General features: G+C 44.7%; 1 protein-coding gene across 1 annotated transcript; it reads right to left on the bottom strand.

Moving 5' to 3' along the window:
• Window positions 1-3,543: 3,543 nt before the first annotated feature.
• On the bottom strand, window positions 3,544-4,964 carry LOC108548458 (zinc finger protein Xfin). The gene is made up of 2 exons (XM_017901393.1): window positions 4,797-4,964; window positions 3,544-4,172 (listed from the first exon to the last, which is right to left on the bottom strand). Exons 1-2 carry the CDS (start codon window positions 4,828-4,830, stop codon window positions 3,655-3,657), a joined length of 552 nt encoding a protein of 183 aa, XP_017756882.1. The 5' UTR covers window positions 4,831-4,964; the 3' UTR covers window positions 3,544-3,654.
• Between the last annotated feature and the right edge of the window lie 7,279 nt (window positions 4,965-12,243).

The raw sequence follows: 12,243 nt of genomic DNA, 5'->3' as shown, positions 1-12,243 counted from the left end.
GCGTGCAATAAGGGCAAGGATAGAGCTGTTCCATTTGGGAGAAAAAATTCATGTGTTTCCGCAAACTCCTCCAGTCGCTGTACTTCTTTGCGCACTTCAAACAGAGAAGGTCGTCCTTGCAACGCCTCCAAATATCGCGTGGCAGTTGATCGCAAAAAAGTGGACCTTTGACTGAAACAGTATCGGAAAGTTGCATCAGTGAGTGGTGATTTTTCGTTCGAGAAGAGAGAAAGGAGGAACAAACATAACGAGCGTCAACGGGAACGGATCTAAATAAGCTATCTTTGAACGAACGTTAACGATAAACCGTCGCGAGACGAGGCGACAACGGGACAACGACACAGGCACGGCTTTTGCGGACCAGTTAAATAAATTCCCACGCATCTTATACGCACATATATTCGCACGTACTCGCGTACGTACACGCGTATCCCACGATTCGATCGTTTCGCGTACTCGCCAGAGAGAACGCGAAAAGAAAGGAGAGATAGACTCCGATGGAACGGAAGATACGCGCGAAAATACGACTCGGAAAACCTTTCTCTCTTTCTTTTCTTCTTCGCTTCTTTCCCTTCTTCGTTTTCCTTTTCGCGTCGGATGATACTCCATGTCGAGGGATGGAATAGAATTGCTGGAGTTGCAAGCGCTTCCGTTACGGAAACAAGCGTGTACGAAGATTTTCTTTACGTCTCGGTGTGCCAGTGTCAAGGAAAAGCGTCATACGAGGTACGTAAACCGCGTGTATTTATTGTTCTTACGCAACACCTTACACAACAACAAAGTTTTCTCTTAAATCGTATTTGTCGGTATCGCGAGTCGAGGTAAAGGAAAAACCTATACGAACACGAATCTCTGGTACACGAGCGCCCTTAATTTTTCCAGTCGAAACGCTCTCCTTTACGCCATCCTTCTTCACAGAGATAAAGACAAACGGAGGAGAAATAATTTTCACAGCCCAATCAACTACCAGACGCGAGTTAACGAGAAAAATTAACGTCGCAATTTCACCATCGCGATACAACCAAGTGTAAACCGCCGTTTCTCATTGCAACTTCAATTTTTCTTATATGTCCTAGTGAAACTGTTTCTTTTTTCTTTTTCCTTTCTTGCTTTCTTCCTTTCTTTCTTTCTTTCTTTCTTTCTTTCTTTCTTTCTTTCTTTCTTTAAGTGCACTATTACGATCTTTTAATCCTAATTTTTCTTATAACGCAGTCTTAGAAGATTAATTTAAATGATTATGCAACGATATAAGAACAATAATAATAACGATGATGTGAATGATGACAATAATAATAGTAATAATAAGAGGAAGAAGAATAACGATGATGATGATGATGACGATGATGATGATGATGTAATAATAGTATTAGTAATGATAATAATAATAATGATAATGATAACCGTGTAATAAGTAGTAGTCGTAGTAGTAGCAGTAGTAGTAGTAATAGTAGTAATAGTAGTACTAGTAGTAATAGTAGTAGTAGTGGTGGTGGTGGTGGTGGTAGTAGTGATGGTATTAGTAGCAGTAGTAGCGACAGTAACGACAATAGAAAAGGGATAAAGTAAAATAGTTCAACGTATTCAGCACCATTAAAGTGTACGTACTCTGCGTTGCTGAAACGAAGTCGTCTCGTTCGGTTGCGGTGTTAGTAATACTCTATATACCACTCTTCTATGACACTCCCAAAACTACTATCTCCAAGTTCGGTAACGTGATACGTTAACATAGGCGTAGGATATCCGCGAAAGAAACGTTATCTCAGAGTTAAGTTACAATGAATTGGAAACACTATACACCAGGCAATAAACGAAACGACACTAAATGATTGGAAAGGATTTTGTAAACACGTAGAAACACTGGAACACGAATATTGGGCGAAAGATGGAATAATAGAAGACGCAACTGAAGACCTGGAATTGGAAATACAAAGCAGCGAGTCGAATAAGGAATCAGATGACAATAGCTCAAAGATTTATAAAGTAAAGCAAAAAAAGTACAAAAGTAATAATAATTAACATCATTTATGAGAATTGATTTAAAATTTAAGATGTATTTCTTATGATAAATTAATTGTATAGTTGCATCGTACTAGATAACCGTTTAAAAAAATCATACGATACAACATAAATATAAAAAATATGCGCATAGGACATCACGTTTGCTGCATAATGCAATGAAAAGTTAATCGAGATGCTAATTAGTAATTAGTAATTGCAGATAATCATGCGTTCGTCGGAAGAATCTAAAGTTAACATACTTTTGGGACGAGTCTACGCTCTTGCATCTATTTCTTGCGTCTGTCTCGCTTTGTCTCGTTGCTTCGGTCGCTTCCTTTGTCACATGGTGTTCTATGACCGGGCTAATAGGAAGGGATCGGTTTTACCGATAAGGGAAGCGTTTTACTCTATTTCTGCCATGATGTTAGAATGGTTGGGCTGGTGGGGACTCGGTCCTACGAGTTTCTCAGATGACTTCTTTTCAGCAACGCAGAGTAGTTGGAAGTTAGTTTTTAGAAAGGTACGCGCCTGATTCGTTGGCATATCGTGCTTGGACCAAAGTGCCAGACACGTGGAACGAATGCGCGACATTCACCTATCCTTAAATAGCAAAGTACCGAACCGCGTCCGTGTACTTTGAAAACTTTCAAGACCTGAACACTACTACGCGGCGCACACCGGATAACAGTAACAAATCCGACGACGAGAAAAAATCGTATCAAAGTCAAATTATGCCTCTATACGTAACTTTAAAGCATTTCCAAATTACAACGAAGCGTATCGTCTTCTTGTACTTCCAGTACATCGTTGATATTCGTATCTAACTATAAGACACTTGTCAAGAAAAGAGCACATAATTATCGCGAATATCGTGATCGTTGCGGTCCTTTGCCTTTCCACCGATCATTTTCGGTACAATCGCCAAAAAATCTTTCTTCGTGTTTCAGTGCCATTTATAATCTTACCTTACAAATACAGCGCGCGCGAGCACGCGCGTGAATGTGTGTGTGTGTGTGTGTGTGTGTGTGTGTGTGTGTGTGTACATATATATTCTTCTGATAGTCGGAAGCTTATCGAAAGGCCATCGGTATTTTACCCATCGGCAAATACTTGTATCCACGAACCACGCGAATAACGAGACACTAGTCTTAATCGACGTCTTTCGCGTTTCTTCCTTTTCGTATGCGCAGAACGATTTCAAATTTTGAAATAGTCGATTTTGCTTAAATTCCTCTTTGCGAACTAAATTATCAACGCCGAAGACTAAACAGATTCGTAAGGTTCTACTATATCCTTCGAAAGAGGAAGAAGAATAACGAAAAAAAAGAAGGAACAAAAAGGTAGAAAAAGAAAAACGTTTTCTTCTGGAAGAATCCTTCGACGTATTTTTTTTTTTTTTTTTTTTTTTTTTTAACCAATTTCCTACCATTGCCGAGAAATGTGTACGAAAATATAAAAAAAAGAAAAAAAAAAAAAAAAAAAAAAAAAAAAAAAAAAAAGAAAAAAAGGAAAGAATACGTCACACTCGGAAACTGGCGAGGAAAATCACTTGGCAATATTCTCGGCCAAAGGAACGATATTCGATTCTAGTCTCTACTCGATATCCCTAAAAGTAATGGTCGATTAGTAAACGTTCTCTTCCGAGACGGAGCGTCTTCATACTCTAGAGTCTTCGGACTTTTTTACTTCCACGTGGCACGCGTTCACCGGCTGATACTCTTGAGGAACAGCGTTATTGGCGCTATCGAAACTCTCGTTGTGAAAATTTCTCAGATGTCTGATCAGGCTGCAACGTTGCGTGAACTTCCGGTTGCAGAAGATACAGCAAAACTTCCTTCTGACGCCGCACTCGAATCGAACGTGGCGAACGAGATTGCCTTCGGTGACGTAGGACCTAGTGCAACGAGGACACTTCCATTTGCCGCTGGTATTCCTGATTTTACCGCATACCGTCCGACGATGACGATTCAGCGTGAATATGTGAGTGTAACCTTTGCCGCAGCTCGAGCACATGTAAGGCTTGTCCGTTTCCGGGATCCACGGGGAAGAGTCTTGAAAGAGTAGCCTCGGATCAGCCGAACAGCTCATACCCGGATTGAATGGAGCGGCCGAGTTGTTCGCGAGATCGATCGGTGGCAGACATTTTAGGTACATTCGGTAATCCGCTTTGCTCTCTGGAAAAAAAAGCAGAGAAATTTCACACGTTAAGGGGGGAGGAGGCGTGAAAATTCAAAGGAGAGAAGAAAGTTTATTGAATCTGAAAGTAGGCGATAGTACAGAGAATACGCATCGATGATTTGACCTCGATGGAAAGACCGAAAGAAACGGTTTCGAACGGTTCTACGCGAAAAAAGGTATATCGTACGCGATCTACCGTAGAAGAAAATCATATAGATACGAAAAGAAAATACTCGTATCGTGGAAAATAAAAGAAAATCGATCGACGTTAGTTTTTCCCTTCTTTTTTCTTTTTCTTTTCCCCAGACCACCACTCTTCCTTTCTCTTTCACTCCCTCCCTTTCTGTCTGTCTGTCTCTCTCTCTCTCTCTCTCTCTCTCCCCCTCTCTCTCTTACTCGCACTCTCGTTATACGAGCAACTGCGGAAAGGAAAGACGTGGAAAAAAAAGAAAAAAAAGAAAAAAAAAAAAAAGAAAAAAAAAAGGAAGAAGAAAGAACCGATTACGATACAGCTTATCTGTGCCCGCGCGTGAAATTCAAAGGACGATCGGAAACGACTACGATAGCGATCGAATGGTTTTTGGGACAAGGGCGATCAGTAATAAATACCGTATACGTACTTGTACATCGAAACGATACGCAGAGGTCGAACATCTTCGATATGGGCCGACGTCGGTTAGAGCGAGAACGTGTCGTTTCGAAAAAAAGGTTTCTCTTTCTCTTTTTCGTGTTATTTTACGAAATAGAAACAAAAGAAGGAAAAAAAAAGAAAAAATGAAGAAAACAGTAACGACGAGTAGCAAGAAAAGTAATAAACGTAAACTTTTATAGATGAAACTTTGAAAGATGGAAACTCGCGCGTATTCCGTAGATTTTATAAACGAGCGATAACTCGGCAAAAGAAACGACACAAAAATTCGTATGCGTGTACCGAGAGTATGCGTTCAGCGTGTGCACATATGCGTACACGTCCAATCTTCGAGTGGAAGACGAGCGACCGTTGCGGAAGGTGCTTGAAGATTGTCGGTAAAATTTTATTGTTATATTTATTATCTCTGCTAGACACTCGATGGCACATCAAACAACTATCGACGTTCTAGGAGACGAGTTAAAGTGGACTTTGATAATATAGCATTAAAAACAAACGACACCGACTACGTTAAACGCGTCCAGCCGAAATCATTTACAACGTGTCAAAGTTCAACAGGTATCTATACAATCTGCGTAACGACGGAAGAACTCGACCGATTTCAATGTCCGTACACACTATGCACATGTTTGTCGCGCGTTACGATAATCTTTGGCCAAGTATATCTTCGGATTCGACGATGTACACATTTCGCGGTCGTCTTTCTTCCACGATGCAACGTTCCCTGTCTTCGCGTGTAGCCAATCTTCCAGCCGACAGTGCATAGCCGACGAACGCATAGTCGAATTCCTTCCCCGCGACACATCTTCGATGGATGGATCAGAGATTCTTCGGAACGTGGAATATATCTTGGAACGGTCGAGATTCGTCATCGTTTCTTCGAGCCGACGAACAGACACAGAGCCACGAGCGCCACGAGCGTCAAGGGTTTTGGTCAAAGTGCTCCAAGTAGCTGGTAACGGAACCCTCTGTACACGCTAGTGAGAATGCTCGGCCTTTATACGCCGCGAATTGCTCGAGGGTAGAGAGCCAGCTTCGCGAGACCTAGAAGAACATTAACAGCAGAGTCGCGTTAATCGCGAATGAAAACTATCGAGAAACACAGTTGTCGTAGCTTAGGTACCAACGGAGGACGGGCCTCCCCCGATTTCTATCGGAATCGAACGGAATCCAGCGATTCCGATCGATCGTCTGAAAGGTAATCCTTCCCATCTGCTGGTCGTCGATGCCCTCCTGTTACGATCAAATACCACAGGGATCGAGGAAAAATGGAACACGAGCAAGGCAAAGAAGCGTAAGGAGCTACCTACGTTCCGGATCCACTCGGACGGGAAGAAGCAAAGCGAGGTGTAACGGACAAACTCGTAACGAGACACATAGAGGCGTTCTATCGAGATTTACGTTGAAAAGTAGGAGAAGAAGAGCGGGTGAAGGAAGAGGAGAGGTGATCACGAAGATGGATGGAGAGAGGGAGGTGAAAATTTTCTAGGTGATTCCGACGACCTTTCTCGTCGATTATAAACCAACGAGATTGCCATCCAAAAACTAGGATCGAAAGCGAGATATCCTCTACAACATGAGACCAGGTTCCACTCCGTTGACAACGTCGATCTTATGAATCGCGGTCAGATGACGCTGCAGGCTCGTCTTCTGAGTGAAACTGTAGCTGCAGTAGTAACAGGGAAACTGCCGTTTTCCTCCGCATTCCCACTTCATGTGCCGCCTCAAGTTGCACAGCATCGTGTATCCCCGGCCGCATTTCTGACAGGTGAACCGAGACCTCGCGAAACCTGTCGAACGAAAAGAAAAATGCTGCTGTCAGTCGTTTACATCGATCTCGTAGGAACGAAAAGAACCGGGAAATATCGAGAAAATATCGATTGTTCTGACTTAGACGGAGATTTCTAATCGGCGATAAACGTGTCACGAGTGCTCTGTTCTTCGTGAGAATGCCCTGGCAATGGGTGAAACCGATAGTTTCGTTAATCCGTTATAACGGACTCGATTGCTTCCAAATTAATTGCCAGTGTCAGAAAAGAAAAGGGACAAAAAATGAAAGAGAAGGAAAAGAAAGAAAAAAAAAGGGAAAGAAAAAAAAAAAAAATAAAGTTCCACCTCTGAGATGACGACGACGGCGACGATGACGACGACGACGGCGACGACGACGACGACGACGACGACGACGACGATGATCGTTTAAACGCGTGGTCTATGCGAACGAGAGGAACCGTGAAACTGGCAATAATATTCTGTCGACTACGTTAACCGAGAAACAGCAACGACGGAGATTTTTGTTCAAAACGCTGTTCCGCGCTTGGAACGCGCGTGCGTTTAATCGATTAACGATTTCGGTTTTCGCTTCCACAACGTCAAATGAATCAACGATCAAAACGATCACGACTGGTAGATAATCGTTTATTCAATTCTGCATCATAGGAAAGGAATAGGGAGAAACACGTAAAGTAAAGGCACTGCGAGATATTAGGAAAACGCGAAACGCGTCTTCAAAGTTTGACGTTCGATGATAACTGAATCTTCGCGTGTCGGTTATTAGCTTCCAAGTAGCTCTTCCTTCCTTTCGTTCTTCGCTCGACGATCCGCCATACTGTATATCTTCACCGACGAAACCGTCAACGACATACACACACACCACACACACCGAGAGCTGTGTCGTGGACACCTGCAAAAGAACGTTGGTATATTTGTCAAGGCTATCTAATACATCGTAGAATTCGTTCTGGAATAGGAAAACCCGTTCGGCGTTTGAAGTTGGCGCATGGAAAAATCGTTCCTGCGAACCAACGCGTGAAAACCAGTGGTGGATCAGGACGCAACGTTCTCGTCAGCGTTCGTTTTCTTTAACGATTTATTGCTTCTTTACCGCTTAATCGAACAAACGGTTACATGGGATGGATTCTCTCGTCTGCTAATCGCGTCGCGCGTGGCGAAAAGTATCGTCATTCTAAAGGAACGAAAACACGGATAAATGCGGGATTCAACTGTAAGAGGATCTCATCCATGTTTTTCGCGGCGGTACGAAGATGTTGTGCGCGTTTAGCATGTGTTGCCTTAGCTTTCCGTTCTGCGTGTATCTCGCCGGGCATAGGTTACAGGCAAAATGCTTGTGTCCGCCGCATTCGAATCTCAAATGTTTCACCAGATTGTGTCTCATTTGATACGATCTGCCGCATCGGTAACAGGTGAAAGGTTCCGCGTAGCATCCGTCCCTCCATCCGCTCGCGGTGTTTCGCGCTTCTGTAAAACAATGAAAACCAAGATGTCAAGTTGAATTTATCTTGTTCCAGTAAAAACCTTGGACAATAAACAGTCAGCTGGTATTACGAGTAACGTACTCTCTCTCCCTCTCTCTCTCTCTCTCTCTCTCTCTCTCTCTCTCTCTCTCTCTCTCTCTCGCTCGCTCTCTTTTGCCCTTGCCCGCCGCCACTGCCAGAAACGGTTCGATCTTGGACAATGAAAGGAAATCAGGCTCTTTCTTCCTCCTTCCCCCTCTACCCCCCTCTCACTCTCTCTCTCTATCTAGTGCGTAAACGTTTATTTCGTACCGTTCGTATAATAACGGTTTTTACAGATATCTATGGTATCATCTTTGGCTGTACACCTCGTCTTATCGCTTAACGCATAGTCCAAGGGTGTTCTTCTAACGATAAGCTACCGTGCGTCAAAGTCTCGGATAAATGGAAATCAATTGGAAACGCGAGCTCGAATTGGATAGAATTCGGCAGGGGGAAAAGAAAAAAAAAACAATCGTACTCGCGAGCGCGTCGCTTCTATCGTTGAACAAAGATTCGCTTAGGAACGGAAAACGTTGGAGGAAGATAAACGTCGTGTGTTTGCAAAAGATGCCGACGCAGACCGATATTTTGCCTGTATGTCGCGGGACAAAATTGACACGTAAAGTTCCTTCTACCACCGCACTCGAATTTCATATGAGCGGTTAAATTTCTCTTCATCTTATACGTTCTTCCACACCATTGGCATTTGGCAGTCGCGACTTGCCTGGTTACGGACCTCGTATCTGCCATGTTTCTCTCGATCGAATGCCTCCATCCGAATCCTAGAAATAAACGGTAGAACCTGTTAGAGAAGCGGGCAATAAAGTCCAGTCTGTACGACGGTAGACGATTTAGGGAAAAACACATACACCGGAACGTAAGGATCCTCGGTGGTGCCGTTTCGCGCTACGGTGGAAGAACATGCGAAGAATCAACGAGAAATGGAATGAAATCGGTCGACGAGAGAGGCAAGAAAAGCGTAGTTGGTTCGTTTTGGCATAGAACCGTATAACGATTACGGAAAACGCACACCACGTTTATTCGATTGGTACAATTACACCCGGCGTCGCGCGTTTGGACGCCTGGAACAGTCGTCTAACCACAGGCACGCACGGCACACGATCGACCATCACCGCTGCCTCGAGTTCGCGTACTACGAATTTCGTTGTCCTTTCGACGAACGGCGGCGCGATTCGAGTCGATCGTAGACGCTACTCGCTGTATACCGCTAATCCGTGAATAAATATCGCAACTAAGAAGGGTAAAAATCGAAATAATCGAAATAATCGAAATAATCGAAATAATCGAAATGAACGCGCTTTCCTCTAATCCTAACCGATGGAAAGAGAACGGAAGCAACGGAGTATTATCAATGCTTGGTTCTAACGTGACGATCGAGGTTGCTCTTTTGAGAAAACCTAAACTTGCAGATAGGACAAACGAACTTTGGCTCGACGCCGCACTCGTAATTGCGATGCCTCCACAGCGAGGTGAAAACCGCGTACACGCGGTTGCAATCCGGACAGACGTGCTTCTTCTTCCTTCGTTTCTTTTCTCGTTCCACCGGGCTGCTTTCTCGAGCGTTTCTCTGCTCGGTCACGAGCAACTGATTGTTGCACTCGAAGATTCTGTGACGCGTCAACGAGGCCATCAGCGCGAAATTTTGATTGCAATCGGTGCAAAGGTAGTTTCTCGGGCCCCAACGATGCGCGTTGCCCTGTTCGTCCTTTAACGTCATGGAGCGAAGATTCCTCATAGGATACGTGACCACGCGAGACGTCATCGGCATCATCGGTAACATCGGCAACGACGGCAACGTTGACACCGTCCAGTTGGACGAGCTGTAGTTCGTGTCTGGAAACGAACAAACGGAATAAAAGAGATTTTTTAACTTTCTTCCTCGTAAGCGACACGATGAATGGCGCGTAGCGTGCGCGCCGATCCTACGCGTGGCTGAGCGTACGCGCACGCTCCGATCGAGTCATCGAGAAACTGCGGTGAATTTAAAATACACAGGATTCTTTATTTACAGGATGTTCTGCGCGGCTACAGTGGTAAATACACGATGCGACGTGACAGCAGCATGCGTTCGCGAGAGATTTTATAAATTTTGCGAGAAATCGTGATACGAGGCGAACATTGTTCCCTGTATGTGCACGTTCCCCTCGACATCGGCAAGAGCGTCCACCTGTTGCAATCTATAACGCGGATTTTGATCGTGAAGGTGCTGGTGTCTGGCCAGTATATGTTTCATCAGGCTGTCCTTGTATCGAGTCCTATGCGGGCAGAAAGCGCACTTGAACTTTGGATCGATGCCGCATTCGAAATCGTGATGCCTCTTCAGATGGTGCTTGTGCTTGTACGTTTTCCCACAGGTGGCACAGGTGTGCTTGAACACCACGGGATACTGGGACGACTCGACTGAAACAGACACGAAATTCCATCGGTTAGTCGAGATCGACGATTCCCGGGGCAAAAAGCTTTTTCCCAAACTTAAGCGTCGTCGGACGATCTCGAAGCACTCTCGTTCCTCGAACCTTCCGACGAACATGAAACGAAGGAAGAAAACAGACAGGAGGTAACGGCTCTCGGAAAGGGGATGATTAACGCACCAAACATAGACAAGAGACAAACGTTTGGTATAGAACGTGACATATTTTTATTTCGATTCGTGCCACTCTTTTACGCCGTGTATCGTCGACGACAAAAGTCGCAAAGCTGGTCGCTAATCGAGGCAGGCTTTGCAATTGTTCGCGGATGCGTCTCGTTGTCGTCCTCCGTCCTTTTTCCGTTTATCTATCCTTTTCCCTTTCTTTCTCGCTTAAATCCGCCCGCTCGGGAACCGAAGCAACGAATCAAGAACGGAGATCGATCCATCGCGAACGCCCTCTTTGTCGTCTCTTTACGCGTGTCCGCGTCCGCGTTCGTTCTCGCGTCTTACGTGCTCTTGCTCGTGTACGTGTACGCATCTATGACAGAGGAGTCCGAGAGAAAGAGACAGAGACAGAGACAGAGATAGAGATAGAGAGAGAGAGAGAGAGAGAGAGATCGCTACGCGTTCGCGATTCCGTTCGATGCAGATGCAGACAACGACGCGCTTTCGATTCGCGCGTTTCGATCGATCGACGAAAAAGATCGCGAGAGATCGCTAGTCGTTCAGGGATTTCCCTGTTGCCTGATGGTCGCTGTTCGCGGCGTGAATCCGGACCTGGCGTGCTTCATCATGTGCACCTGAAGATAAGACCTGTAGGTTGCTCGATAGGGACAGAAGGTACATTGATGCATCGGTTGTTTACCGCACTCGTTTATCACGTGTCTCCGTAGATTCTTCATCTGATGGTAACGACGATCACAATTGTCGCACGCGAATCGACCTTGTCCGCGCGATCTTCTCCGATCCTTGGGCATTCGGCTCATGTAGAACCTCATTTTCGCGTAATCTGCAACCAGGAAGAAACATTCGGTTAAGTTCCCAGCTTGGAGATACCGATCGCCGGTTCCTTCGATCGTCGTTGTACGTATATCACGTCGAGAACGATAAGACGCCGTTCGATCGATCGTCCGATCGTTGAGCATCGATCGAACGAGCAAACGAACGATCGCCGAGCAATCGACGTACCTCTAAGCGTACGCGGGCACAAGCCGTGCTCGCGAGAAAACAAGAAAGCGGAGCAAAGGAAGAGTAACCCTTTCTCTAATTTGTCCGAAATGCGGTATAAACGCGAGACCGATACACGAGGGACACGGTGTTCTCCGTTTACATGCAGACGCTATCGCGTATACGCCAACGATCGTTTCCAGCTCGTCCAGAGCACGACGATTCGTCGTCCCCGAATCGGCCGGTACACACGCGTCACATGGGTTGGTCAATTGGCAAGCTGCGAATAGCCATCGTGATATGTCAGACGAAGAGAAGTATATTTGTTGGACAGAAAAGCTTGAAATTACATGTCACCTATATGTATATGTATATGATCGGTGAGAACGAATACAACGTATCGGTGTGGTCAAAGCCGATGTAATACCTATGCGTAACCTCGAAAATTCAAACGAGTCGGTTACGCTTTCTTTTCTTTTTTTTTTCTTTTCTTTTTTTTCTTTTTTTATCTTTTTTTTTTTTTTTTT

Source organism: Eufriesea mexicana, unplaced genomic scaffold (genome assembly GCF_001483705.2).
Source record: "Eufriesea mexicana isolate 0111107269 unplaced genomic scaffold, ASM148370v2 scaffold1523, whole genome shotgun sequence".
Lineage (NCBI taxonomy): Eukaryota > Metazoa > Arthropoda > Insecta > Hymenoptera > Apidae > Eufriesea > Eufriesea mexicana.
This window is presented reverse-complemented; position numbering and strand designations above follow the sequence as displayed.

Bases quoted from the DNA above. Each gene is read 5' to 3' on its own strand.
- LOC108548458 (XM_017901393.1), bottom strand. From the start codon at position 4,830: ATGTTCGACCTCTGCGTATCGTTTCGATGTACAA. The intron at 4,173-4,796 runs GTACGTATACGG...TTTTTTTTCCAG, and splicing joins CGTATCGTTTCGATGTACAA to AGAGCAAAGCGGATTACCGA.